The sequence below is a fragment of the Podarcis raffonei genome, chromosome 1 (genome assembly GCF_027172205.1).
Source record: "Podarcis raffonei isolate rPodRaf1 chromosome 1, rPodRaf1.pri, whole genome shotgun sequence".
NCBI classification, from domain to species: domain Eukaryota; kingdom Metazoa; phylum Chordata; class Lepidosauria; order Squamata; family Lacertidae; genus Podarcis; species Podarcis raffonei.
This window is the reverse complement of record NC_070602.1, coordinates 116,929,296-116,954,787: the sequence shown is the minus strand read 5'-3', so window position 1 is coordinate 116,954,787 and position 25,492 is coordinate 116,929,296. Positions and strand designations below refer to the sequence as shown.

Sequence of the window (25,492 nt, the reverse complement as noted above, 5' to 3'; positions counted from 1 at the left end):
TTTCAGAATCCTTGCTGATGGAAATGCTCTGGGGATGGGTCAATTGCTGCTGTTTCCTAGACAAGTGAGGACACAAGACATCCACAAGTGCTCTTTGTGAAAGCCGTAACATTTGGAAACAGCTTCCCATGCACTTGGCGCTGATGTAAAGCCTTATAATACCAGCACCAGGAGCTGCCCGGGAAGGTTTGGCTTATCATCCAAACTGGGGATTGGGGCGAAAGCCACTCTTCCTTAACTATGATCTGCAATGGCAACAGATTGTGCTTAAAGGGGAGGGAGTTTAACCACGACCCTGCATTCAGGTGATAATCTAAATTAATCTTTGCTTAGGTGCCATACCATGCTTTGCTAGAAGGACAGGGGAGAAACGGATGTGAGCTCCTCTCTTGGAGCCAGAATGGTTGAGTGATCCTAGTAAACCAAAGTTTGATTTTGCTGTGATTTGTGAAGCAGGCCAGTAAATGGAGGCTCTCATTTTTCAGTGTTTTAAGTTTGGACATGCAGCAGTTTGGAGTAATGCATCAGCTGTACTCTTTGGGTTCTTCTAGATTACCTATTTATTAAGCATTCATCCTGACTTGTTTGCACAAAGCTTACACGATGGTTCCATTGCACCTAGTCTTTATTTAATATTTATTCTGATTCATTTGTGGGAAGGTTGTAAGACAATAAGTATTCATCCTCCATCCATCCTGATTTGTTTGCGGGCTCTTCTAAATCTTCCCATTCATTATTTGTTCATTACTTTTCAACGCATTTTCCCATCACCTTCCTAACCATAAAAATCTCAGTTTCTTTTTAAGAATTGAGTTTGTTTTACTAGGGTGGCAGAGTGTTTTAATCCACTGTGCAAACCTAAATTTAACTGTTTGCTTGAATCCTTGCTGCAAAGCGCTGATAGTCTGGAGCTTCTAGAAAAGACCTCTAGAAAAATATTTTCAGTAGCTACTTAAGCATTGCAGAATTCTGTGCAGCTCATCAGAGTCGGTGCACTTTTCTGAAGTTCCTAGTTGAAGATATAATCATCTCCTTGCTGTACTAACACTTAAAGCCTAGGATAGGTTGGTATTTGTTGCTGAAGGGTTGAGCGTGTGTGTTTGTTTGTGTGTGTGTATTAATCATCCATAGCCTTTGGGAAAAGGTAACCTATAAAGAAAAATGAACCCATTATTTGATAGACAGGCAAACATCTCATTTCTGTCCTTGCAGGCCTTTGGAGCGCTCTGGTGAAGATGTGGATATTATATTCACCCGACTGAAAGAAGTGAAAGCATTTGAGAAGTTTCATCCAAATCTTCTGCAGCAAATATGTCTCTGTGGCTATTACGAAAATCTGGAAAAGGGAATTACATGTAAGATTTTTCTCTCTCTTTCTGTGGATAAGAAAATCTCTTAGCAGTAATCAGAAATCACAAGGTCTTTGAATTATTAGAATGTTGGTAGCAGTGGTTTGTTTGACTACAGTACTATTGGTCTTGTAAATCTTACTTCCATTTCCGCTGTGTAGTTTGCAAAAACTCTTATTTTTAATAGGAAATCCTTCAGTTTTATGTAAATAAACCCTTTACAATTGTTGGAATAGTCTGCAGCAAACTTGAGTCTCCAGCTGTTTTTGGACTACAATTCCTATCATCCCTGACCACTGTTCTTGCTAGCTAGGGATGATGGGAGTTGTAGTCCAAAAACAGCCAGAGACCCAAGTTTGGGAAAACTCTGGTCTACAAAATCTTTGCATAGGGGCCTGGTAACACTTGACAATAAATTTCCAGACTCTGGCTGCAACGCTGCCTTGACAGCGATAAAGGCTAATGACACGGGGAGGACACACAGTTTGCCCCATCGTCAGTACTACATCTGTGCATACTTGTGAGAATTTCCAAATATTGTTACCTCCTCTTTGCACTAGGTTTTCTTAAAAAGCAGCATTGATAAACTACAGCACAACCTGCAGAATATTATGTACATACATCTGTCACATACAAAGAAAACTGAGCAGGGACACTGTCAAACTACTGAGTCATTGAAGTCACCAAGGCTTCAGCTATCTGTGGCATAGCCTTGTCACAAGGAAGTGTGAATGGCTGGAGGTCTGGCATTAACACCACTGCTGTTTACTTAGCAGTGGTATAGAGGAACCATACCTTGTCAAAAGGTTCATGTTTTGTTTGACAGCTCTAACAACCCCTCTGTGTTGCATTAGGTCAGGAGTCAGCAAACTTTTCCAGCAGGGGGCCGGTCCACTGTCCCTCAGGCCTTGTGGGGGGCTGGACTATATTTTGAAGGGGGGGGGGAATGAACGAATTCCTACAAATAACCCAGAGATGCATTTTAAATAAAAGCACACATTCTACTCATGTAAAAACACGCTGATTCCCGGACCATCCGTGGGCCGGTTTGAGAAGGCGATTGGGCTGGATCCGGCCCCCGGGCCTTAGTTTGCCTACCCATGCGTTAGGTGCTCAGGAAGAGCTGGAACCCAAACTTTCCATTGCCGTCCTCTCCACGATGGACCTTTCCAATGGGAAGTGATGTCTTTTAAGTGGCCAACATCGTACAGTATGGCAGTTCTTTACGTACAAGGGGAGGTTCCTAATAGGTGTTTAGTGACAGAAGGGCCAGGAGCAGGGCTCTGGAGGGAGAAGGAGAAGGGAGAAAACTGTTACAATGCTAAGATTACTAGAATGCAGCTTAAATATCAAGTGATGACTACTTGTAAACTAGTTATCGCTCATCAGTCACCATAGACAGAAAAGTCACACATGCCTTCTAGGTTGCCGTCTGGAGAGACAAGCCACACAGCTCTGAAAGATAATGCTACCACAGTTTCTCCTGACTCAGTCCTGCCCACCCCACATCTGTTTTCCTGCCTCCCCCTCTCCTGTTTGCTGAAGCAAGAAGGGTTCTTGACTTGCTGCACAGCGGATGGGAGATGAATGTGAGAACAGACCATAACAGAAGCAAGGTGAGAGAAACCATGGCTTCATCTTCTTCTACATTTGTGGGACATGACGGTTTTCCAGGATGTGGCCCAACAACCCGGCTCCATCAGTGGCAGACTTCGGGCTTTAAAATTTTGGCGGCCCCCTGTGCAATGCTAAAATTTGGTGTCTCCCCCCCCTTCTGTTGTACATTATTGTTATGGTGCCCTCTCAGCTCGGCACCCAGTGCAGATGAACTGGTTGTGCTCCCCTAAATCTACCTCTTGCTCTAGACCCCCTGCCCATCATTCCAGACACAATGCTTTTCAATGGAGACAGCTTCTATCATGGCTTCTTCTCCCATTGTGGTGTTTTGGTCATCTGTACTCTCTCCTTTGTTACCCTTGAGGCATGAATTTTGCACGTCTTCGAGGGAAGAAAAGTCAATCAAGGAGTCTGTATTTATTTCTGGGATTGTATCGGCATAGCGCAGAGATGAAAAACCAATTTTTGGCTCCATGGGCTAAATTTAAGAAACATTGGGGCCAGCTGCCTGTCAATCACACGGCATCGTTATTTGACATCACCTCTCTGTACAGTTTCATGTAAATGTTTTGAAAGCCCAGGAAACCAGAATAGATCTCTGTAGAATTCCACAGAAAGGTCTCCCACTGGAAGCAACAACAAGCTCCAGTTACCACTTCATAGAACAGGCATAGGCAAACTCGGCCCTCCAGATGTTTTGGTACTACAGCTCCCATCATCCCTAGCTAACAGGACCGGTGGTCAGGGATGATGGGAGTTGTAGTCCCAAAACATCTGGAGGGCTGAGTTTGCCTATGCCTGTCATAGAATCCTGCCGTGAGTAGAATAATTGCAGAGAAGCTCAACCCACACAGTTGTGTCCTGAAGGTTACTAAAGGCTGCCAAGAGATCTTGAAGAACCAGCAAGATCCTACTCCCCCAATCCATATCTCTCCTGGTAAAGGTAATTAGCCGGGACAAGCAAAGCCATCTCTGACTGGATGCCAAATTAAACAGCTCTAAACTGACCTTGCATCATGCAAGAACCGAAGAAGTTCCACAGCCACCATCCACCTTGGCCACAACGGAGTTCTGGCGTGCATTGTCAGCAATATGCTGACGGCACACAGCTCTGCTTCTCCTGTACGTCTGCAGATGTGGCAGGTGTATACTGGACTGCTGTCTTGCTTCAGTAATGGACTGGATAAAAGCTAACAAACTGAAGCTCAATCCAGATAAGACTGAGGCGCTGCTAGTGGGTGGTTCCCTAGACCCGATGGATGGCAGGGTGCCTGCTCTTGAGGGCTATAATCCCTCTGAAGGAGCAGGTACATAGCTTCTGCATGTGTTTCTGTGAGAGGTCCAGAGGGCTGGAACACGAGAACGGGCCTTTTCTGTGGTGGCTCCCCATTTGTGGAATGCTCTCGCCTGGGAGACTTGCCTGGCCTCTTCATTACATATCTTTAGGTGCCAGGCAAACACATTCCTCATCCCCAAGGCCTTTGGCTAATTAAACAGTTGATGACCTTTTAAACTGTGTGTTTGTGTGTGTGTGTGGGGGGGTGTTCTTTCATTTGTTACTGTCTTATGTATTTTTGTATTTTAATATTTTAAATCACCCTGTGATTCTTGGATGAAGAGCTGTATAGAAATTAAATGAATGAATAAAAACAGAAGATTAGCCTGTGGTTCTCTTTAAAAAAAAGAGAGAGAGTACTGTCTCTTTTTAGCTGTATCCACCCCCAGTGCTCTGTCCCAAGGAAACATTGATTATATGATGCAAATAGGCCAGGCATGTCTCCTGGATCTTCAGGTCTAGACAAGATGAACCATGGGTTGAACAGACATGTTGCGGGCATGAACTGAACCATGTACCCTGCCCACATTATTGGGTGTCAGAAACTGACACTCATCCAAAACAAACACAAAATTAACATGAAGAGAATGGCTCTGCTATTAACTCAACATCTGTGGTGGAGTCAAGGTCAGAGCCATTGTGAATGCACCTCTCTGAAAGAAGAAAAGAAAGGTTTGGCAAGTTACCAAAGATTCTCTAACCTTTCCAAAGAATAGGTAGGGGCAAAATGCAAAAGTCCAGTAACTATACAAACAAGAATGTAAAGACCCAGAGATTTCTTCTCTGCCTTCACTACTACAGAGTAGGCTTTATGATGCACTCTAGGCCATGGGTAGGCAAACTAAGGCCTAGGGGCTGGATCCGGCCCTATCACCTTCTAAATCCGGCCCACAGACGGTCCGGGAATCAGCATGTTTTTACATGAGTAGAATGTGCGCTTTTATTTAAAATGCATCTCTGGGTTATTTGTGGGGCCTGCCTGGTGTTTTTACATGAGTAGAATATGTGCTTTTATTTAAAATGCATCTCTGGGTTATTTGTGGGGCATAGGAATTTGTTCATCCCCCCCCTAAATATAGTCGACCCCCCTCCACAAGGTCTGAGGGACAGTGGACCAGCCCCCTGCTGAAAAAGTTCGCTGACCCCTGCTCTAAGCCATGTTTGAGAAAGAAGAATAAGAAAGTGGGGGGTTGAGGGGAGGTACCAAAGTAGCAGTAGAGATGGGAAAACATGGGCAGTAAAAAGGCAAACTTAACCCAAATATAGAGGTTTTGGAAACTGTTCTGTCTCCTTGAAAGTATAACTTCTGATCTGAACATCAAAATGGGTGAAATGGTTCATTGTGCAAACTTTGTGCACTGATGGTTTAACCTGCACCCCCCCCCCCCGTTTTGTTGTTTATGATGGGATATCGGTAGAAAGCAATAAGGGAGGGTCTACATTTAAAAAAAATAAATAAATCTTTTTTTTTAACCAGTTTAACTGTCAAACTTTAAGTAATCCTGAGGGTTGTAGTTTGATGTGGCTGCTAAACATTCTTTTAGGGGTTCCCTGTCCCCACCCATAGTACTGTAGAACCCATAGTTTGTTTGTTTTTTAAGGAAAGAGAAGTAATATTAATATAGATTTGCCCCTTGTTAGAAAGCAGTTGTCACACATTAGTCAGCATCAACCATATAGTTACTATATGGTATGTCAACAGCTATGGTTAGTCACCATACAAGTTAAGAATCAGTTGTTCGGAAACAGATGCAGTCCCTGCACAGTCGTATAGTAATGGTGGTTGAATATACCTTTTAACCTGAGTCCTTTTCTTTTTCTTTTCTTTTCTTTCATTCTTTCTCTTTCTCTTACAGTATTTCGCCAAGGTGATATTGGAACAAATTGGTATGCCGTGCTGACGGGATCTTTGGATGTTAAAGTTTCTGATACGAGCAACCATCAGGTAAAATTACATCTCTGACATGGCTTCAATTGTCTGAAGAAAATGCTACCCTACAACTGGATAAAACTGTTGAGGGGTTTTGTCGATATTGTGCTCTTTCTCCCACCCCTCACCACACACACACATTGACACTGGTGTCAAATATCAAACGTCTGCGGTAGCAGTGTGAATTGCTTTCAGATGTGAAATATTTTGTGAGCGCTTCTCAATTTCTTTTCGTTACTACTGTGGGCGAGGGAGTCTGTGTCATGATCCTAACCATCTGTGACTTGGGCACTGATTCAAAAGCCAGAGTTTAGCAACCAGGGACCACCTGACTCTGAAATGTGCAGATTGCAGCCCAGAGTCTGATCCTAACAAGGAATCGGAGCCTTGCCTCCCCCTCCCAAGAAAATCATGCTTGCTTACCACAGACATGTCCTGAAAGAGAAAAAAAGGAAGGCGATCCAGTCCTCTACTAAAAACCAGAGGGTTGACTCTTCAAGGATTTCCATTCTTCAGTGAGGAGGCAGGGCCTGCCTAAAGGCCTGGAGCGCCTCTGCCACTCAGAGTAGACAATTTTGAGCTGGAAAAAACCAATGATCTGTCTCCGTACGAAACAGCTTCCTATGACGGGATCTGTATTTTTATGATAATTTGCAAAATGCCATGTATACAAGTATGTATACCACATGTGTGGTGGTGGTGGGGTGGACAATTAAGATGGAGCTGAACTGCAAGTGTGGGGGAAAAAATCCATCACTTTTGTTTGTCTCTGAAAACAGCTGTCTAATGTTATATGGCTGATTTTGAAGCAGCAAGGGAGGAACTCAGCGGATGTTGGTATAGTGTTGGAATCCTCTTGGATTTTCATGCTCTTCCTGTACAGGTCTCAGTGATGGTTGGACGCAGTATGCTTCTGAATTTCAGCCGCTGGGAATCACACATGGGAAGAGTGCTGTTTGGGCTCAGGTCATGCTTATGGGCTTCTCATGGGCGGCCCACCTTGAGAACATGAAGGTGGTCTAGATGGGCCACTAGTTCTTCTTACATTCCTAACTTCTGGCTTCTCATATACACTGGCATCTCATATGTTTAACATTTTAAACCAAAGGATCTAAGATTTTCCCCCCTGGAAAAACGGCGGGGGAACTCGCCACAAAGTTTGTTTATTGCGGGCCCAGTGGCAGCACCACCTCCCTCCCCGTGCAGTGGCTAAATGTAAGATGTGATTCATAAACTCAAGCAGACCACGATCTGGGTTAGAAATGGCCACAACTTTACGGGGACGCTGGTAGTGCTGTGGTTTAAACTACTGTTCTGCTTGGACTTGCCGATCGGAAGGTTGGCTGTTCGAGGCCCCGCTACAGCATGAGCTCCCCTTGTCCAGTCCCAGCTCCTGCCTACCAGCAGTTCGAAAGCATGCAGTGCAAGTAGATAAATAGGTACCGCTCCGGTGGGAAGGTAAAGGATGTTTCTGTGCGCTGCTCTGGCTTTGCCAGAAGCGGCTTAGTCGTGCTGGCTACAAGACCTGGAAAAACTGTCTGCAGAAGCGGACAAACGCCGGCTACCTCGGCCTGTAAAGCGAGATGAGCGCCGCAACTCCAGAGTCGTTCGCAACTGGACTTAACTGTCAGGGGTCCCTTTACCTTATTGATTGCAGATATAGGTGGATTTTTGGCTCGGGTGTTGGGTGTATATCCATTCCAGCCTGCCCGCCCTCGACAAAACAACTACCGTATTTTTCGCTCTATAAGACACACCAGACCATAAGACGCACCTAGTATTTGGAGGAGGAAAACAAGAAGAAAAAAATTCTGAATCCCAGAAGCCAGAACAGCAAGAGGGATCACTGTGCAGCGAAAGCAGCGATCCCTCTTGCTTTTCTGGCTTCTGGGATAGCTGCGCAGCCTGAATTTGCTCCATAAGACGCACACACATTTCCCCTTACTTTTTACGAGGGAAAAAGTGAGTCTTATAGAGCAAAAAATACGGTAATTGTTTAAAGTAAGGGAACTCAGTTCCTGCTTAAAAATCAAAAAACCCCAACCTGGATATAAGTGTACTAGAAATCACCCCCCCCTCCAATTTAGACATGAATTATACAGTGGTACCTCGGCTTTCAAACGTAATCCATTCTGGAAGTCCATTCGAGATCCGAAACGTTTGAAAACCAAAAGCGGAAGCCTCAAAATGGAAGCCTCAATACAGATAAACTCAAAACAGAAGCCGCTTTTCCTGTTCAACTTCTGAGGAGCGTTTGAAAACCGAGGTATTTACTTCCGGGTTTTTGGCGTTTGCGTTCCAAAACGTTCGACTACGGAGGCGTTCGAAAGCCGAGGTACCGCTGTACCAGCAGTTGGTTTAGGGAAATAATAAACTCAGAATTTCACAGGCAAGTGTAATACTGGATTGTATGAATATCTGTAGAATGATGGCATGCCACAAGAGGGCAGTACGAGAATGCATTAAGATTTTTTTCTTTTCTTTTTTTAGTCGCATGAAAATAGGCCGACTTAAGCACCCATGCAGTTATAGCATTTTTCTTTCTATGGGAAGTCGTGCTTGTTTATGGGTCCAAACCTACAAAGTTTACGAGGCAATAAAATCTAGCCTACCTAAATCTCTGTGGGCATACTATGGCTGTCCAAGTAGGATAGCAATGGCAGTTCATGGGTACTGGTTTGGCCACATTAGGGGTGACAGTAGCTGCTGCTGCTTCTTGTCATCTTATTATTTTTATTATTATTAAACTTGTATACCACCCTATACCCGCAGGTCTCAGAGTGGTTCACAATGTTAAAATCTCAATATAAAACCACAAAATGCACAATAAAAACAAAAACAAGGACAGCCCACTAACCCCCCTCCCCAACACATTTTAGTCAGTTGCACATATGCCAGCTCCCCACTCATTGTTACAAAAGCAGCAGAGGAATCAGGAAGCCACAACCGCCCATCTGATTTTGCCACTGTTGGCATAAGCAAGGAGATGGTTGGCATTCTGGCCATGTGCCGTGTGGGATAGAGGCGGTGGACCATTTTAGGCATGTTCAATTGACGCGTGTGTCCTTTTGGACCTGGAAGAGAGCAGAACGGGGTCCTGGAGTGGAAAGGGGCTGACCTGTATATGGGGGCAAGACATGGAACCCCCACCCAAAATGGTCGTCACCTGTACTTCATTTCCCCCACTTCTAGCTCCTTCGTTACACTTGGTAGAAGAAGCAAAATACAGTGGTACCTCGGTTTACAAACGTAATCCGTTCCAGAAGTCCATTCTTAAACCAAAACCGTTCTTAAACTGAGGCGCGCTTTCCCTAATGAGGCCTCCCGCCGCCGGTGCCCTTCCACCTTTGGATTCTGTTCTTAGACTGAGGTAAAGTTCTCAAACCAAGACACTATTTCCGGTTTTGCGGCGCTTGTAAACCAAATCGTTCTTAAACCGGACTGTTCTCAAACCGAGGTACCACTGTAAGTTTGGGAACTGGCAGGGGGCGAAGAGGCCGCAGAAGCATATAGACAGCAGGAAGAATGCCTGCAATTCTACCTGTCAATCACCCAGCATCTTGTTATAGGCATTTTAGAAGTATCAGACAAAGCAGAGAGGAGGAACCTGTGGGCCTTCCAGATGTTACCAGACTGCCACTCACGTTACTCTTGATAATTGTTCATGCTGGTTGGAGTTGATGGGAGTTACATAAGGAGGACCACAGGCTCCCCAGCCCAGAAGTAAAGGATAAATGCTAAGCATTTTTTCAGGATGGAAAAAAACCTGAAAGGGTTTCTAAGAGGCAAATCGTTTTGCTTGCCTACTCCACTCCCCCCACCCCCAAAGAAAAAAGAATGATTGTTGCGCTTTTTAAGACCTTTTCTGTGTAAAGATACCGTATAGGCTTTATGTGCTGGTTAACAGACAATAGCTTATTGGGATCAAAGGGGTCTAACATTCAAGTATTTCCCCCTAAGATATAGAATATCAGCTTTTGAAGTTTTTCTCCACCTCCCATTCCCACTTCAAGCAATTTGTAACCTTTGTGGCCCAGAGAAGACAATAAATGAGTTAGGACAGGCTGGACATTCACGATTATGGTGCAGTTTGTTGAATACACCGTGTGAAATAAATTTGTCTGGTGGTACAGTAAAAGAAATGGCCTTTAACAGCACAAGCCTACTCAGAAGTAAGCCTCACTGAGTTCAGTTGAATTTACTCCCTGGAAAGTATATATAGGACGGACCACAGCTTTTTAAAAAACCATTTCCCATAAGAAGTTTTTGTAGGTTGCTGTAAAGGTAAAGGGACCCTTGACCGTTAGGTCCAGTCGTGGCCGACTTTGGGGTTACGGTGCTCATCTCGCTTTATTAGCTGAGGGAGCCGGAGTACAGCTTCTGGGTCATGTGGCCAGCATGACTAAGCCACTTCTGGCGAACCAGAGCAGCACACGGAAACACTGTTTACCTTCCGGCCGGAGCAGTACCTATTTATCTACTTGCACTTTGACGTGCTTTCGAACTGCTAGGTGGGCAGGATTGGCTTCCGATTGCGAAGGCACGCCGAAAACAATAGCAGAAGCCCAGTGCTGGATATACGTATAAGCTAAACAAGCTACAGTATAGCTTAGGGCCCCGCTCTCTTGCCCCCCCAATATACTTCTTCTTAATTGTATTTCACTATTAATATCCTACTTCTTAATTGTATTCTGGTGAACCAGAGCAGCACACGGAAATGCCGTTTACCTTCCTGCCGGAGTGGTACCTATTTATCTACTTGCACTTTGACGTGCTTTCGAACTGCTAGGTGGGCAGGATTGGCTTCCGATTGCGAAGGCACGCCGGAAACAATAGCAGAAGCCCAGTGCCGGATATACGTATAAGCTAAACAAGCTACAGTATAGCTTAGGGCCCCGCTCTCTTGCCCCCCCAATATACTTCTTCTTAATTGTATTTCACTATTAATATCCTACTTCTTAATTGTATTCTGGTGAACCAGAGCAGCACACGGAAATGCCGTTTACCTTCCTGCCGGAGTGGTACCTATTTATCTACTTGCACTTTGATGTGCTTCCAAACTGCTAGGTGGGCAGGAGCAGGGACCGAGCAACAGGAGCTCACCCCGTCGCAGGGATTCAAACCGCCGACCTTCTGATTGGCAAGTCTTAGGCTCTGTGGTTTAACCCACAGTGCCACCCGTGTCCCTCAGGTTGCTGTAGGAAAGGCTATAAATAAAATATGTAGGGTGGTTTCCATTGTTAGTCATCCATTGAGTTCTAGCTGGACAAAACCCATATATTAGAAAGTAAGAAGCTTAGCATCACATGCAAGACACATTTATTGGGTGGGTGGGTGTAATTTCCCTCAGTTTCTTAAATTGCACATACAGAGCTCCCTTATTTGCTAGTTTTAAATATTTCTACAGTACATCGCTTTCCAAGCAGGTTTCAAGCGGCTTCTAATCATGGCTTGGATTGGCTCTCCAAGTTGGGGCTGGGCAGTATTGCTTTGCAGTGCTTCCAATCCTGTTTGGATAGTTGACTCCAGAAAGTGTTGCTGGGGACCCTTCGCTGTGAGGTTCCATGGGGTTTAATCTTGCATTCCATTCTGTTTGAAATGACATGCAATGAAAGCATTGCGATCATCCTCTGAGACACAAACCTAATACAGTCGTACCTTGGTTTTCGAACAGAATGTGTTCCGGAAGTCTGTTCAACTTCCGAAATGTTCGGAAACCAAGGCACAGCTTCTGATTGGCTTCCGATTGCGCAGGCACGCCGGAAACAATAACAGAAGCCCAGTGCCGGATATATATATAAGCTAAACAAGCTACTGTATAGCTTAGGGCCCCGCTCTCTTGGCCCCCCCCAAATATACTTCTTATTAATTGTATTTCAGTTCAACAATTACCGTATTTTTCGCTCTATAAGACGCACCAGACCACAAGACGCACCTGGTTTTTGGAGGAGGAAAACAAGAAAAAAAATATTCTGAATCTCAGAAGCCAGAACAGCAAGAGGGATCGCTGCACAGTGAAAGCAGCAATCCCTTTTGCTGTTTTGGCTTCTGGGATAGCTGCACAGCCTGCATTCGCTCCATAAGATGCACACACATTTCCTCTTACTTTTTAGGAGGGAAAAAGTGAGTCTTATAGAGCAAAAAATATGGTACTTTGATAAAATACATATTTTGTTAGGTGCAAATGGTTTTATATACCTATTAGGTCCATAAATTACCAGATAGCATATATTCAACACAAAAAACAGTGACAATTTGTTGTTGACAAAGGACAGCTGGACATATAAAGGGCCCCATTACCTTCAGTAGTTTAGGGCCTCATCAAACCTAAATCCGGCCCTGCAGAAGCTGCACCAGACGTTTGGCTTCCAAAAAAAGTTCAAAAACCGGAACACTCACTTCCGGGTTTCAGTTGTTCGGGAGCTGAAACGTACGAGTACCAAGGTGTTTGACAAACAAGGTACGACTGTATGCTATTATACAAACTGTACAAGTTAGCCTACAACTTTCATATTAGAGTTTGCAGTAAGGATCATATCCAGGGTGCTTGCCAGAACCTGATAGCTCGTGCAAGATCACCGACAACGAAACAAACAGAAAAATACCTGACTTTATAAGCATAAAATAACTACACTTACCTGCTGCTATGAATAATTTTGCAAATGAACATTACTAAACTGTTTCAAAATGAACATTACAAAACTGGGTGATACGGTTTTTATTTATTTATTTGAGCTCAAGGCTATCTGGTCTCCTCTTGAAACCACAACACTGACCTTTTAAAACCAAAAGGTGCCTGTAGGATTTGAGGCATTCAGGTGTGCTATGTACCGTATTTTTCGCTCTATAGGATGCACCGGACCATAGGAGGGGGAGAACGGGAGCAGATTCTCCCCCCTCTGCTCAGCGTCCCTTCAGCGAAGCGGCAGGTGAAACGGAGCCCCTTCCATTTCTCCTCCCGCTTCGCTGAAGGGGTGCTGCGCAGAGAGGGAAAACTGTGCAGCGCCTCTCCAGCGAAACGAAGGCTGGAGAGCAAGAGGGATCGGTGTACACCGACCCCTCTCGCTCTCCAGGCTTCAGGCGGGAACTCCTGCTGCGCTCTGAAGGCTTGCGGATAGCTGCCTGAAGCCCCCAGAGCGCAGCGGGAGTTCCCTGCGCTCCGGGGGCTTCAGACGGCCTCAGTGAAAGCAACGTGAAGCCTCCGGAGCGTGCGGGGGGGGGAGCTCTCCCTCTGCCCTTCGGAAGCTTTGCGTTGCTATCGCTGAAGCCAAGGAGCCGGCATTCGCTCCATAAGACGCACACACGTTTCCCCTTAATTTTTGAAGGGGAAAAAGTACGCCTTATAGAGCGAAAAATACGGTAATGCAGGTTTGAGATTCGTGATGTGAACTTCACGCTTTGCCAGAATAGCAAATCTGTAGGGTGCAAAACAAACACACCTTTCAGTATGTGTGCGTGTGTTTCTAAAGCGCTTGCCTTCTTTTTCGACGGTTCTGTGGCTGACCCAGCCATCCTGTGGCACCCAGGAGTGGGGATCCCCTGCAGTTTCTGGGGTTGCAGGCGGTTGGGGAGGGGGAAGCGCAGAGCAAGGCATCTGATAACATTCTCAAAGCCAATCCATGGGAACAGCGGGGGTTCTTTGGGAGCCATGTTAACTAGCCTATAATAGGCCCCAGGTGCCCCATTTTCCCAAGGATGGTAGATGTAGAAACAGGGAACAGAAAGAAATTAGGACTCTGAAGTCTAGGGTGTCGAATGGGCTTGCTTCCTGACTGAAGCAGATTTTGTTTTAAGCCCCTACTTTCCTAAAACCTCAGATTCTTTTTCTTTGATATATGAACCCAGTTCCCCCCTCTCCACTTCTCCATCCTGATCTGTTACTATCTAAACTGAACCTTTGATTTATGTCACCAGGTTCATGGATAGTAAAATAACAAGAAATTACGGACTTTCCTGTGTTGTTTACTGTTTCCTTTTTTAAAAAAAGAGGTTTTCTTAGAGAAGAGAGAATTTGAGATTCTTACATCTTTTTTCCAGGAAGAAGGAAGGCAGAATAAAAAAAAGCTTAGATGTTGTCGAGAGCAGGAACATCCCTACCTCAGTTGAAATGGATGATATGTTGAATTCGGCTACCTTGAGTGAAACCTGTACATCTAATTTATCTTTGTTTTTGAACTGTGAATTCCCCTCTTCAGACAAAAGCAGAGAATTGGTTGTCAGCCCTTATGATGAATACTATCAGGGATAGACAGTAAATGTTATTTCTTTTAATAAACCTTATCTGAGTATGTTGCTTTATAACTGCTCTCGACCGCAAAGATCAAGACTATTGTTAAAAGCTATTGTTATAGGTGCTGGCTTAGGGTTGGCAGCAGCTGCCTCTTCTCTTAGCTCTGCTGCTATAGCTTGTAACATCATTATGGTATATAGGAATTTAAGCAGGGAAGGGTTTTCCAGGTGCTTTTCATTCTTAATTTCTGTATGTCAGGTGCTGTTCATAGCACAGCAACAAGGGTGGCCAGCAAACCTAGCTAGGATTTGGACATGCATATAAGCTGTTCGCTCTGATCTGAAACACCCGCTGTCTGCCTAATCCGAAAGTATTTGAGGGCTGACAATGGCAGAACTTAAATTATGATAGGAAAAGGTGAGGTGAAATCCCTAAGTTTCACTTTTTGACATTACCCCATAGGTATATCCATATTGTGTTCCTCTTAGCTCTTTCTAAAAGCTAGCCATATTGTGTTCAGCTTTCTAAGGGCCACTATCAGGGTGGATTTGATTTCACAATTTAGATCGCTAGTCATTAAGACATGATTTAATTAATTAATTAATTAATTAATTTTACAGAAAGACTTGTCTTTGCTGGTATAATCTTAATGTTTACAACCAGATGAAGGTTTCATTTTTGGAATAATAAATTTTCAGAGTAGTTTTTACAGTTCTATCAAAAATTACTGATTTGATTATGTTATTAGAAATACATAGACAGATAATTATGAAATTAATGTGAGGTTCAATAAGCTAACTGTTTATATTTGGACAACTTTTCTGCTGTACCTTATTGGAAGGAGAAAAATAATCATTTCCTTAATAACAGTTTAAACAATTTATTAAACTAAAACAATAACATTATAGCATATGTATCCATGTTTTGTCAACTGATGTGATTAAATGTTTTTTTTAAAAAAAACTTATCCTGAGTTTTAGCACATATGAAAAACTTAAAACAAATCCTTATTTCCTGATGAATAGCCTTTGGACTATAATGTAACTTAAATAGAAAACTAGAAAGATTTTTCCACCAAAAGCATTTTATTTTAAAAATCCAATTTAAATTTAAAAAAATCTGATTTAAATTTTAAAAAAATCTGATTTAAATTTTTAAAAAATCTGATTTTTGAAATATTTAAATCATTGATTTTTATCCCCACTGGCCACTTATGGTGGATGTCACAAAAGGTAGCAGGATGAGGACCCCCCCCCCGGTCCTCCCTTCTAATTTGAGCACTGGGCGGTGGTGATAGAAAGCTATTCTCTCATAGGCAAAAATCTCTGTGATTTGCATTGGGCAGACAAAATACAGGTTCATTCTGATGCTGAGCTTTGGTTCAAATTAAGACACGGTTTTGCTAAAACCCCGCTCTGCTGTGCATGACTTAGACAGGCATAGGCAAACTCGGCCCTCCAGATCTTTTGAGACTACAGTTCCCATCATCCCTGACCACTGGTCCTGTTAGCTAGGGATGATGGGAGTTGTAGTCCCAAAAACATCTGAAGGGCTGAGTTTGCCTATGCCTGACTTGGAATATCTGTTTACAAGCGAAGGCTGCTGCAAATCTTTTAACAGGACTGTGGCGTTAAACCCTCTAGAACCCAAAGGCTTATAAGTTCATGTCTCTTGAACTTCACAGGATGCTGTGACAATATGCACACTGGGAATAGGAACAGCTTTCGGAGAGTCAATTTTGGATAACACTCCTCGCCATGCCACTATTGTTACAAGGGAGAACAGCGAGCTGCTGCGGATTGAACAGAAGGATTTCAAGGCACTTTGGGAGGTAAGCTCAAAAGACTACTCAATGAATTATAACGTAGGGGAGAAGACATGGCGCTTAAGGAGCCTAGCTGTGTTATTAGATATATGTGGAATGCACAGGGAACCTTGACTAATACAGTGGTACCTTGGTTTAAGAACAGCTTAGTTTATGAACAACTTGGATTAAGAACACTGCAAACCCGGAAGTAGATGTTTTGGTTTGTGAACTTTGCCTTGGAATAAGAACATGTTTCGCTTCCTGTTGAGTGTGTTCCATTTGTAAATTGCGTCACCCGCTGCTATGGGAAAGCACGCCTTGGTTTAAGGACGCTTTGGTTTTAAGAACAGACTTCCGGAACAGATTTAAGTTCGTAAACCAAGGTACCACTGTCAAAATTTGTTGTTACACCGGCTCTGAAAGTATGTGTTTGTTACATAAAACAAGAATATATAACATACATACAAGTAATTGCTGAAAAAAGGTGACATATTTGTACCAATGTTATGAAACTTAACAAGTCATAACAAACTAGTTCATAATGTGGAAAAATATATATATGGTTGCCCTTTCTTAAAAAAACAACCACCAATGGTCATTTCTTCATATAGTTGTCTGTTTGTGTACTGTTGTAACATCACATAAAATAAATCGGTTCAGTCATTAAAGCAATCTCCCATTTTCTCTCGAGCCCTAAAAAATTACTGAATTTTTGTAGTTTTATCAGCGCCTGCTCCACTCAGGCCTCAACTGCACTCACCTCTAAGCCAAAATATGGCTTAGCAAGAGTGAACAGCCAGGGCAGAAATCACAGCCTCTCTGCTCGTCCCTTGGTCCTGACTTGCTACCCAGAACTAAGCCATGGTTTGGCTTAGCATTACATCCAAACCATGGTTTGCGGTTTGGCTCCTCTCCCCCTGCCAACAAGCCTTGAACCGTAAGCCAGAATAAACTTTGATTACAGCTTGTGGTTTATTGGGAGAGAAACAAACCATGGGTCTGGGTTTCCGATGTAACAATAAACTGAACAATGGCTTAGCTCTGGGTAGCACGGGGGTAGCAGGACCAGGAGAGGAACAAAGCAGCCATGGCTTTTGCTCTGGGTACCTGTATGCTTGCTCATCCTTGCTTAACCATGGGTTGGCTTTTAGTGTTGCGTGCAAACTGGACCATATTTTTGCTGCCATCCATGAATCAAATATTTATTTTAAATCCACTGATACTAGTTTTCCTTTAGTTTAACAAGGAGGAAGATTTTGAATTTGTTTGTTGCTTTTTACAATAAGCAAGATTTAAAATGCAAAAATGCCATTAATAGAGAGCAGTGGAAGCATATGTAACATTAGGTAACCAAATAAGATGAAACTATGTGGTTTTAAGAAATTTTGCAGAGGTGTAGCTGTTTTATCTCCCCACTCACGCACTCTAGTTTGCTAACTGGTGTTTCCTATGAACATTCCATGACATAGTTTTTTGTTTTAATTAGCTAGCTTTCCATACTTAATTTGCTGAAATGAAAATGGCTTTGTATTAAACACCGGTAGTGTTAAAATGGCCTTTTATCTGCAACATGACTTTTTATTTGGCAAACTTTGCTTTTCTTCTGTTGCGCTGCCCCAGAAGTATGGATGCCGCTAACTATTTCTCATGTTGTGGGGAGAATCCTGATGTCAGACCTTTGTTGAAGTTTAGAATTGGCAGTAAGATGAAATTAATGAAATTGAGAGTACATGGGTGAGAAACCGTTGAAGCTCTTGCTGCTTTTAATTAGTCACGTCTTCATGCTCAATAAGCATCATTCATGTGTTGACGTACTAATCTGGCAGGCATTTCAGAGAAAACACTTTCAAGGTTTTAAAATGTGACCTAAAAAGTACTGGGAAAGGCATATTTGTGTCTCACTAAGAGCTGCATAGCCTGTAGGCCTTACATCACTGAGAAGGGACTCTTTCTTTACATGGGATTCCATAGAAGCGATAACAGTCTACTTTTTACCTGTCAGGCTATACAATACAGAACCAAAAATCTATTATCAATCCATTGTCGCTCAGTTTTGGGAAAGGTTACTTAATGTGCTTGAGGCCATGTACCTGATAGCATCTTAGCCCTAGGTGCAAGAAATCAGAGTTTGACACTAATTCCCTGGCCAACATTGGATGTCAGTTTGTGGAAAGAGACTTGGCCTTTTGGCTCTAGGTATATTTGGACAGCACCTGATTCTTGCGTCTTGTTCTTCAAAGGTCACCATGCAGTATGACTATGTGACAGCATCAGAACAAACACACTCTACTGGGTTTTTTTTGCATTTTATTTAGCTCAAATTATACTTTCGTCTTTATAAATGCCGTATTGTCATGCTCTAGGTAGAAATTGCAAATATTGCAGGTGGTATTCAACTAAATATGTGCACTAGGTCAACGGGATTTCTTTCCCCCACCCCTGCATGTATTCTGCACCATCTCCAAAGCTGCTCCAAAGGCTTGAAGAACCCCCAGAACAAATTTAGAGGGCGTTGGGAGGAGGTTGAGAAGGGGAGAGAATGTTCCATTGCACAAGGAGAACTGGCAGAACATTCACCGTAATGCTGTGTTGAATACAGCCCTCAATGTCTGCTTGAGGAACTTAACCAATTGTAGAGGATAGTGGTTCAGTTCAGAACTATGAGAAGTGGAATAAACTTTGAGCTTCCATGCTCTTGGTCACTTCCGGCTTATTTATTTAATTCAATATTTGTATTTGGCTTTTGAAAGTGGCTCAAGTCACTGATAAAATATGACAGGAGCAGACCTGGTGGTGTCTTCATCTGCGCCCCCTTCCCCTCCTGAGTCGTTGCATAGGGCAGTTGTCCTTTTTGGCAAACCATGGTTTGCCATTGCATTTGAAATAGCAAACCATAGTTTCATCTTAATAGTTTCCCTGCTATTAATTTTCAACATAATATCAAAACAACCAATATTATCCTTCTGGCAGCAATTATTAGCAAAAATAGCCGTCTCCTCCCGCATTGTCTACTTCTGTTTGAATAACACCCAGCCGATGAACATCTGCTTAGCCATGGATCATGTTCTTCCTCAGAGACATCTAGTTTTACAAAGGCAGCTGTTGAAGCAGCTTGTTAAAAAGCGAAACATTTGGTTTTAAGATGCCCGGTCCCTTATCTGCAAACCAGGAAGCTCTAAAACTGGTGAGCTCATGCATCCTTAGGCTTTTAATTTTTAAATTGCACCAAGTTTAGAACGACAGGCTGCTCTCTGCAGGCTTTGAAATTGGCTTCAAAGGAATACAAATCCAAACACAGTATTATTATTATTATTATTATTATTATTATTATTATTATTATTATTATCATCATTTAGATTTAGATTCCATCCTCCAGTCCAGAGGTTCATGATAGACTATAAAATGTATAACCAGCCATGGAAAAAAATATCAAAAAACCCGAAGTACTAAAACAAAAAAGAACCAGAAATTACAAGCAGTCTAGCAACCAGTCTAAAAGCTCTCAACCACAATATACATAAAAGAGGAGCTTTTGACTGCTTGCTTTTGGGAAGAAAGGATAGCAGAAAATGAGTTTATTTGTACACATTGCAGGATGTTGCAGTCGCTCCGCTCACTCTGTGCCCATGCATTTTCCTTCAGTTCAGTCACATAAATTCAGACAGGAAGGGAGTGAATCCACTAAGAGATTTACTTATTTTTAGTGCTTACTTTCCGTAGTGTCCCTATCGCCATGCATGGCTTGGAACTTCCCCGAAGTGACAGCAGAAAAAAACAAACATGTTTTCTCTTACGTGGAATAAAAAAATAATAGTTTGGCACAATTGGAATCCGTGGATAAGAGTCTGTGTACAAGGCGTTACCAGAGTGTTTTCCAGGGAGTGATAGAGCAAGTTTTCTTCCTTGGTTATTTGGAAAGAGATCACGACAGGACTTCGGCGGTGGTTTGGCTCTTCCTTTTGGCTAGGTATAGTAGCATTGAACTGAGAGATTTGATAAGTGCTGCCATATCTCATTTTCTTTTGATTGTTATGTGTGTGTCTCTTGCTAAGCCGTAAATCTGAAAATTAAATTTCCTGAGCCAGCCTAAAAGCAACAACAACCCATAGCAGAAATGTGTGGCTTTAAAAAAAAAATAATACAAATTGCACGGTGCTGGAACGGTTACATAACATCAGATTCGAATGCTTTTTGAAAGGATCAGGAAGATTTCTTAAAACCAAAATACAATTAAAGGCCTTGACTCAAATATACCACTCATCTGAAGTCTAGATCCTTACGTACATAGATTTTAAAGAGAATGCCAGTATTATACCTACATTTTTTAATATACACTAATGAGAATTCTGTTTGCAGCTCAGGAAGCAGATTAGACAGTACAGTTTAATAAGCTTTGTGATTGGAAGGATGAAGTCTACTCCACATTTCAAAAAATCCTGATATATTATGGTGGTGTCTAATGGCTACGGTGTTGCAGTGGTGCTGATGATGAAATGGACTTTTCGCTTATATTTGCATATATTTAAATTTGGATTTTTATAGTATTGTACCATGCCATGAGATTGGTGTCAACGAGGAATGGTTTAGAACTATATGAAATAAAGCCTAATTTCAGTCATGTATTTTAGATATTTCTCTAAACAGTACTAGGCACTTCAGCTGCTTTTGAAATGTTCTAGGGGATGTTTGTGTGTGTTTAATGATGCAGTTCCTGTTCCTGTGGATATTTGAAATGAATGACTCAAATGTACAGTACTGTTGACCATTTGACCATTTGTTTGATCATTAGCAGATTGGACATAGTATGTGTTAATTACAATTTAAATACAACTAGAAGTAGCTACTTTACAACAGTAGCTGTGGTTTGAGGAGCAGTTGGAGTGCTGTGTCTGTAAAATATAACTTATATTTCCCCCTTATTATTTTTCTTCTTCTTCTTCTTCTTCTTCTTCTTCTTCTTCTTCTTCTTCCTTTCAAGCGTTGCACGTCAGCGAGTGTTTTACAGTTCATTTGCGAAAGAGATTAAACTTGATATAAGACCTGAAATATTGCAGTAAAAATTCAAGAGGAACTTTCGATGCTAAGGCTAGCCACTCGAAATTACTGGCTTGATTTATGGGGTGCTGTTTTGTCAGTTTATTACACAGTAATCAACTCCAGAGATCTTTGCTAGGATTTAGTGATTTCTCCCTAGGCAAGCCCTGTACAGATACAAAACCCAGAGAGTTAATAAAGTGAGGAATATCGGGTTTTATGGGATGATCATGTGATTTCAAGTAGTAAAGTGTTTAGAGACCCTCAGAAGCACTAAAAACACAGCCAAGAAGCAGGCAGCTGCTCTGTAGACACTTAACTGACACGCTCTGTGTAGACTGCTCTGATTCATCTATTTGTTGTTGTTGTTTAGTCGCGTCCGACTCTTTGTGACCCCATGGACCAGAGCACACCAGGCACTCCTGTCTTCCACTGCCTCCCGCAGTTTGGTCAAACTCATGTTAGTAATAATAATAATAATAATAATAATAATAATAATAATAATAAATTTATTTATACGCCACCCATCTGGTTGGGCTTCCCCAGCCACTCTGGGCGGCTTTCAACAAAATATTAAAATACAGTAATGCATCAAACATTAAAAGCTTCCCTAAACAGGGGTGCCTTCAGATGTCTTCTAAAAGTCTGGTAGTAGTTCTCTTTGACATCTGGTGGGAGGGCGTTCCACAGGGCGGGTGCCACTACCGAGAAGGCCCTCTGCCTGGTTCCCTGTAACTTGGCTTCTCGCAGCGAGGGAACCCCCAGAAGGCCCTCAGCGCTGGACATCAGTGTCCGGGTAGAACGGTGGGGATGGAGACGCTCCTTCAGATATACTGGACTGAGGCCGTTTAGGGCTTTAAAGGTCAGCACCAACACTTTGAATTGTGCTCGGAAACGTACTACGGAAACATAGTAGCTTCGAGAACACTGTCCAACCATCTTGTCCTCTGTTGTCCCCTTCTCCTTGTGCCCTCCATCTTTCCCAACATCAGGGTCTTTTCCACCAATATGCCTTTTTTCTCCCTCTCTCTAAATGCAAGGTGGGTGGTGGGAGATCATGATGTTGCAGCACAACAAAACTGATTGCATTCAGCAAAAGTTAAGCAGCTCACCTGCTGCTATTGCTCCCATATTATAATAGGATTGCCACAGACTGCGAAAGAAAAAGGAGGGAAGCAGTCACTCTCGTAGCGAGAAATACACCCAAACACACTGGATTTAAGCAAACAGAGAAATACTTACCCTTTCCACGCCATTTCACATAAAATCGGTCTGCCCTACTGTTCAGTAGAGCAAGGCAACCACCTTAGGCTGCAGCTGTTGGGCATGGGGGGAGAGCAAACAACGATGAGACACAGTTGTTTGTGCCACGCGGCCTACCCTGTATCCTTTAAGCTAGCCTGCTGCCCTTAGCCTGGATGTTGCTATGTCATTTTCAGGATTTAACTGCCTTCCCTTCTTGGCTCCAGTACAGTCATACCTCGAGTTGAATGCTCTTCGGGTTGAGTGCGTTCAAGTTGCGCTCCGCGGCAACCCGGAAATAATGGAGCGTGTTACTTCCGGGTTTCGCCGCTCGCGTATGCGCAGACGCTCATAATGACATCACGCGCATGCGCGGTAGCGGCAAAACGCAACCTGCGCATGCGCAGGCGTGCTGTCGCGTCTTGCGTTCCATTCTGGATGCAAACGGGGCTCCGGAACAGATCCCATTCGCATCCCAAGGTGCCACTGTACGTGGAACCGGTGGTGGGAGGCATCTTGCCCTATGCCTCAGGCAGCAAAACGTTTTGGGCTGTGTTTGAATTGGTAGCAGGGGAAAGTGGAATTGTGCCCACTAACCTCACCTGCACAACCCCATCTTGGTCCAAAAAAGTGTGAGCAGAGGAATCCGCTATTAATCTGCAAATATACTGTTTTAAGTGCATTGTGCAAATGTGACACAAGATGGCAATGGTGAACTAATGGGAAATTCCATATATATATTTTAAAAGTTTTTTTTTTAAAAAAGCATTTTCACAGCATTTTTAAAAATATATGTCTAGATTCAGCCTGTGTCTGCTCTGCGTGCAGATTGAATTTATATGTGCACAGGGTTTGTAACACCTACGGCTGAACTATTCAGACATCCGAGGGGCACGGTGTTGATTGATATGGAGAATTACTGTACAAAACGGGCTGGTGTCTTTGGTGACTGTAAGGTTGAAGACAGACACAAGTTTTGTTTGTTTGGTTTTTTTTAAAAAAAAAGAAAAATAGAGGCAGTTTGATAGTACCATTGCCACCCCCCGCACTTGAATACGCTTTTTTTCCTGTCCTGGGGCAGCCTCTAAAAAAAACACAAAAACCCTGGTTCTGTAGGTTCTATAGATTTGAGGAGTATGAAAAATGATTCTGAAGTTGCTGTGATTTTCGTAACTTCAACAAGACACAATTTCTGATAAGTATGGATTCAATTATCCTGAGACAGATCTGCAGCTAATCCATCGTTTCTATAGTGAGATGATGTGGGGTCTTGGGCTGCCATTTTATTATTTCTGTCGCGTCTTCTGTTTTCCATGCTTTTCGTTCAGAGGTTTGTAGTTTTAGCAGGTATTCCTCTGCTGGTTGGATCTACATTCCTCTGGAATTAGAAGCTGGCACACTGTCTACGTCTACAACTTATTGCTGACAATTTTTTAAAGGGGGTCATCAAAGTAGTGTAACCCTGAATGCTTTTAAGTATTTCTAATGTTTTATTTTTAGGAAATGACCTTTAGATGTAATCAGATTTTATGCAATCTCAGTGCACAATCTTGCACACAAGGTTTATTGATCTACTCTTAATGTTGTGCTTCTGGTGGATATTGCATTTTGTGACCGCTCCAACTGCAATACCTAGAGGAAATGTATATCTATGGCAATTTGCTCTGCAGAATGCGCTTCCACAGAAGGAATAGGAGCCTGTTAGATATTATTCACAATTTCATGAGCAATGAGCAACACATTTCCCCTTATGCACCAGGAATTGGAAACCTGAGGGCTTCCAGATGTTGCTGCACTACAACTCAACAACTTTCCCCTTTTGAAATATGGCAGCCCTAACTACAATATCCCTGGACCATTGGTCATGCTACTTTGGGCTGATGGGAACTGGAGTCCAGTAACATCTGCAGGGCAACAGCTTCTTCAACCCCATAGTCGCCTTTGACCGGACATAACCATCCAGGGGTCCTGTACCTTTTTTTACCTCATAAATTACGAAGGGAAATGGCTAGACTGGGGCTTTCAGGAGTATTGCACCAAAAAAATAAAGTGTGGTCGGAGGACGTGCTTTGTTTGATCACAGTAGGGAGGCTCCTTTTTCAGCCTCTTAACAAATGTTAACATCATGAGTGTGCTGGTCCCGTGGGTTACCCGAGAGGCGAGGTCCAAGTCCGGTCCGTGGTCAAAGGTGCAACGTGGAGGCAGTCCGTAGTAGCTGAAGCTGGGTGCAGGGCAGGGAGTCGGCTGAAGTCAAGAACAGGCTTGTAAGCCAGGGAGCCAGGGCGGGTCAGGAGCTCAGGCAGGAAAGCAGGACAGGGTTCAGGCAAGAACTAGCAACCAACAATGTTGCTCCCACAACTTGGGACTGGGGCTGGCCGGCTTTTATCTGCCCCGAGGCATAGGGCGGCCCCGATCCTCTGGTGACTCGCCTCTCCTGGCCTGGAGATGAGCACTCCTCCTGCGGGAACTTAGTTCCCTCCGCCTCTCTGCCCTGAGCTTCTGCAGCTCAGGAGAGGCTGGAGGGTTACTGGACCCAGAGGCAACCTCAGCTTCCTCTGACGGGGCTGAGAGTGGAGCACCTGCAGGCAATGGGTCCTCCATCACCTCAGGAGCCAGAGCAGACTCAGCTGATGCCTGCACCTGAGGACCCAGCACAGGTGAGGACCCTTCAGGCTCAGGCCCCAGCCCCAGCTCAGCTGGTTCTGGAGGCGGGGAATCCTGTGCAGGCTGGGATGCCTCAGGTTCAGCATCCGAGTCCAAATCCCAGGCCATCACAATGAGATTGGACAGCTCCCACAAGACAAAAGGAAGAGAAATAGGAAGTTGCCTTATAGTGAGTCAGGCCATTGGTTCAATTCATTGACTGTCTCCATTGACCGGCAGCAGTTTCTCCAGGGTTTTGAGCAGAATTCTCTCCCTACCCAGAGATGGCCGGGATTAAATCTGG

General features: G+C 43.4%; 1 protein-coding gene across 6 annotated transcripts in view; it reads left to right on the top strand.

The window, feature by feature from the left end:
* RAPGEF4 (Rap guanine nucleotide exchange factor 4) overlaps positions 1–25,492 on the top strand; it is a 173,078-nt gene that overhangs the window by 12,199 nt on the left and 135,387 nt on the right. For 4 of the 6 annotated variants that reach the window (XR_008327103.1, XM_053359411.1, XM_053359405.1 and 1 more), the window contains exons 2-4: positions 1,213–1,355; positions 6,159–6,247; positions 16,147–16,293. Coding sequence is in view for 5 of the 6 variants with exons in the window: in XM_053359411.1 (XP_053215386.1) it covers positions 1,213–1,355; positions 6,159–6,247; positions 16,147–16,293 (379 nt within the window). In the remaining variant the exon portion in view is untranslated. Of the gene's footprint in view, positions 1–1,212; positions 1,356–4,719; positions 4,975–6,158; positions 6,248–16,146; positions 16,294–25,492 lie in introns of those variants that run through there. The other 2 variants (XM_053359417.1, XM_053359436.1) reach the window with 2 other exon arrangements.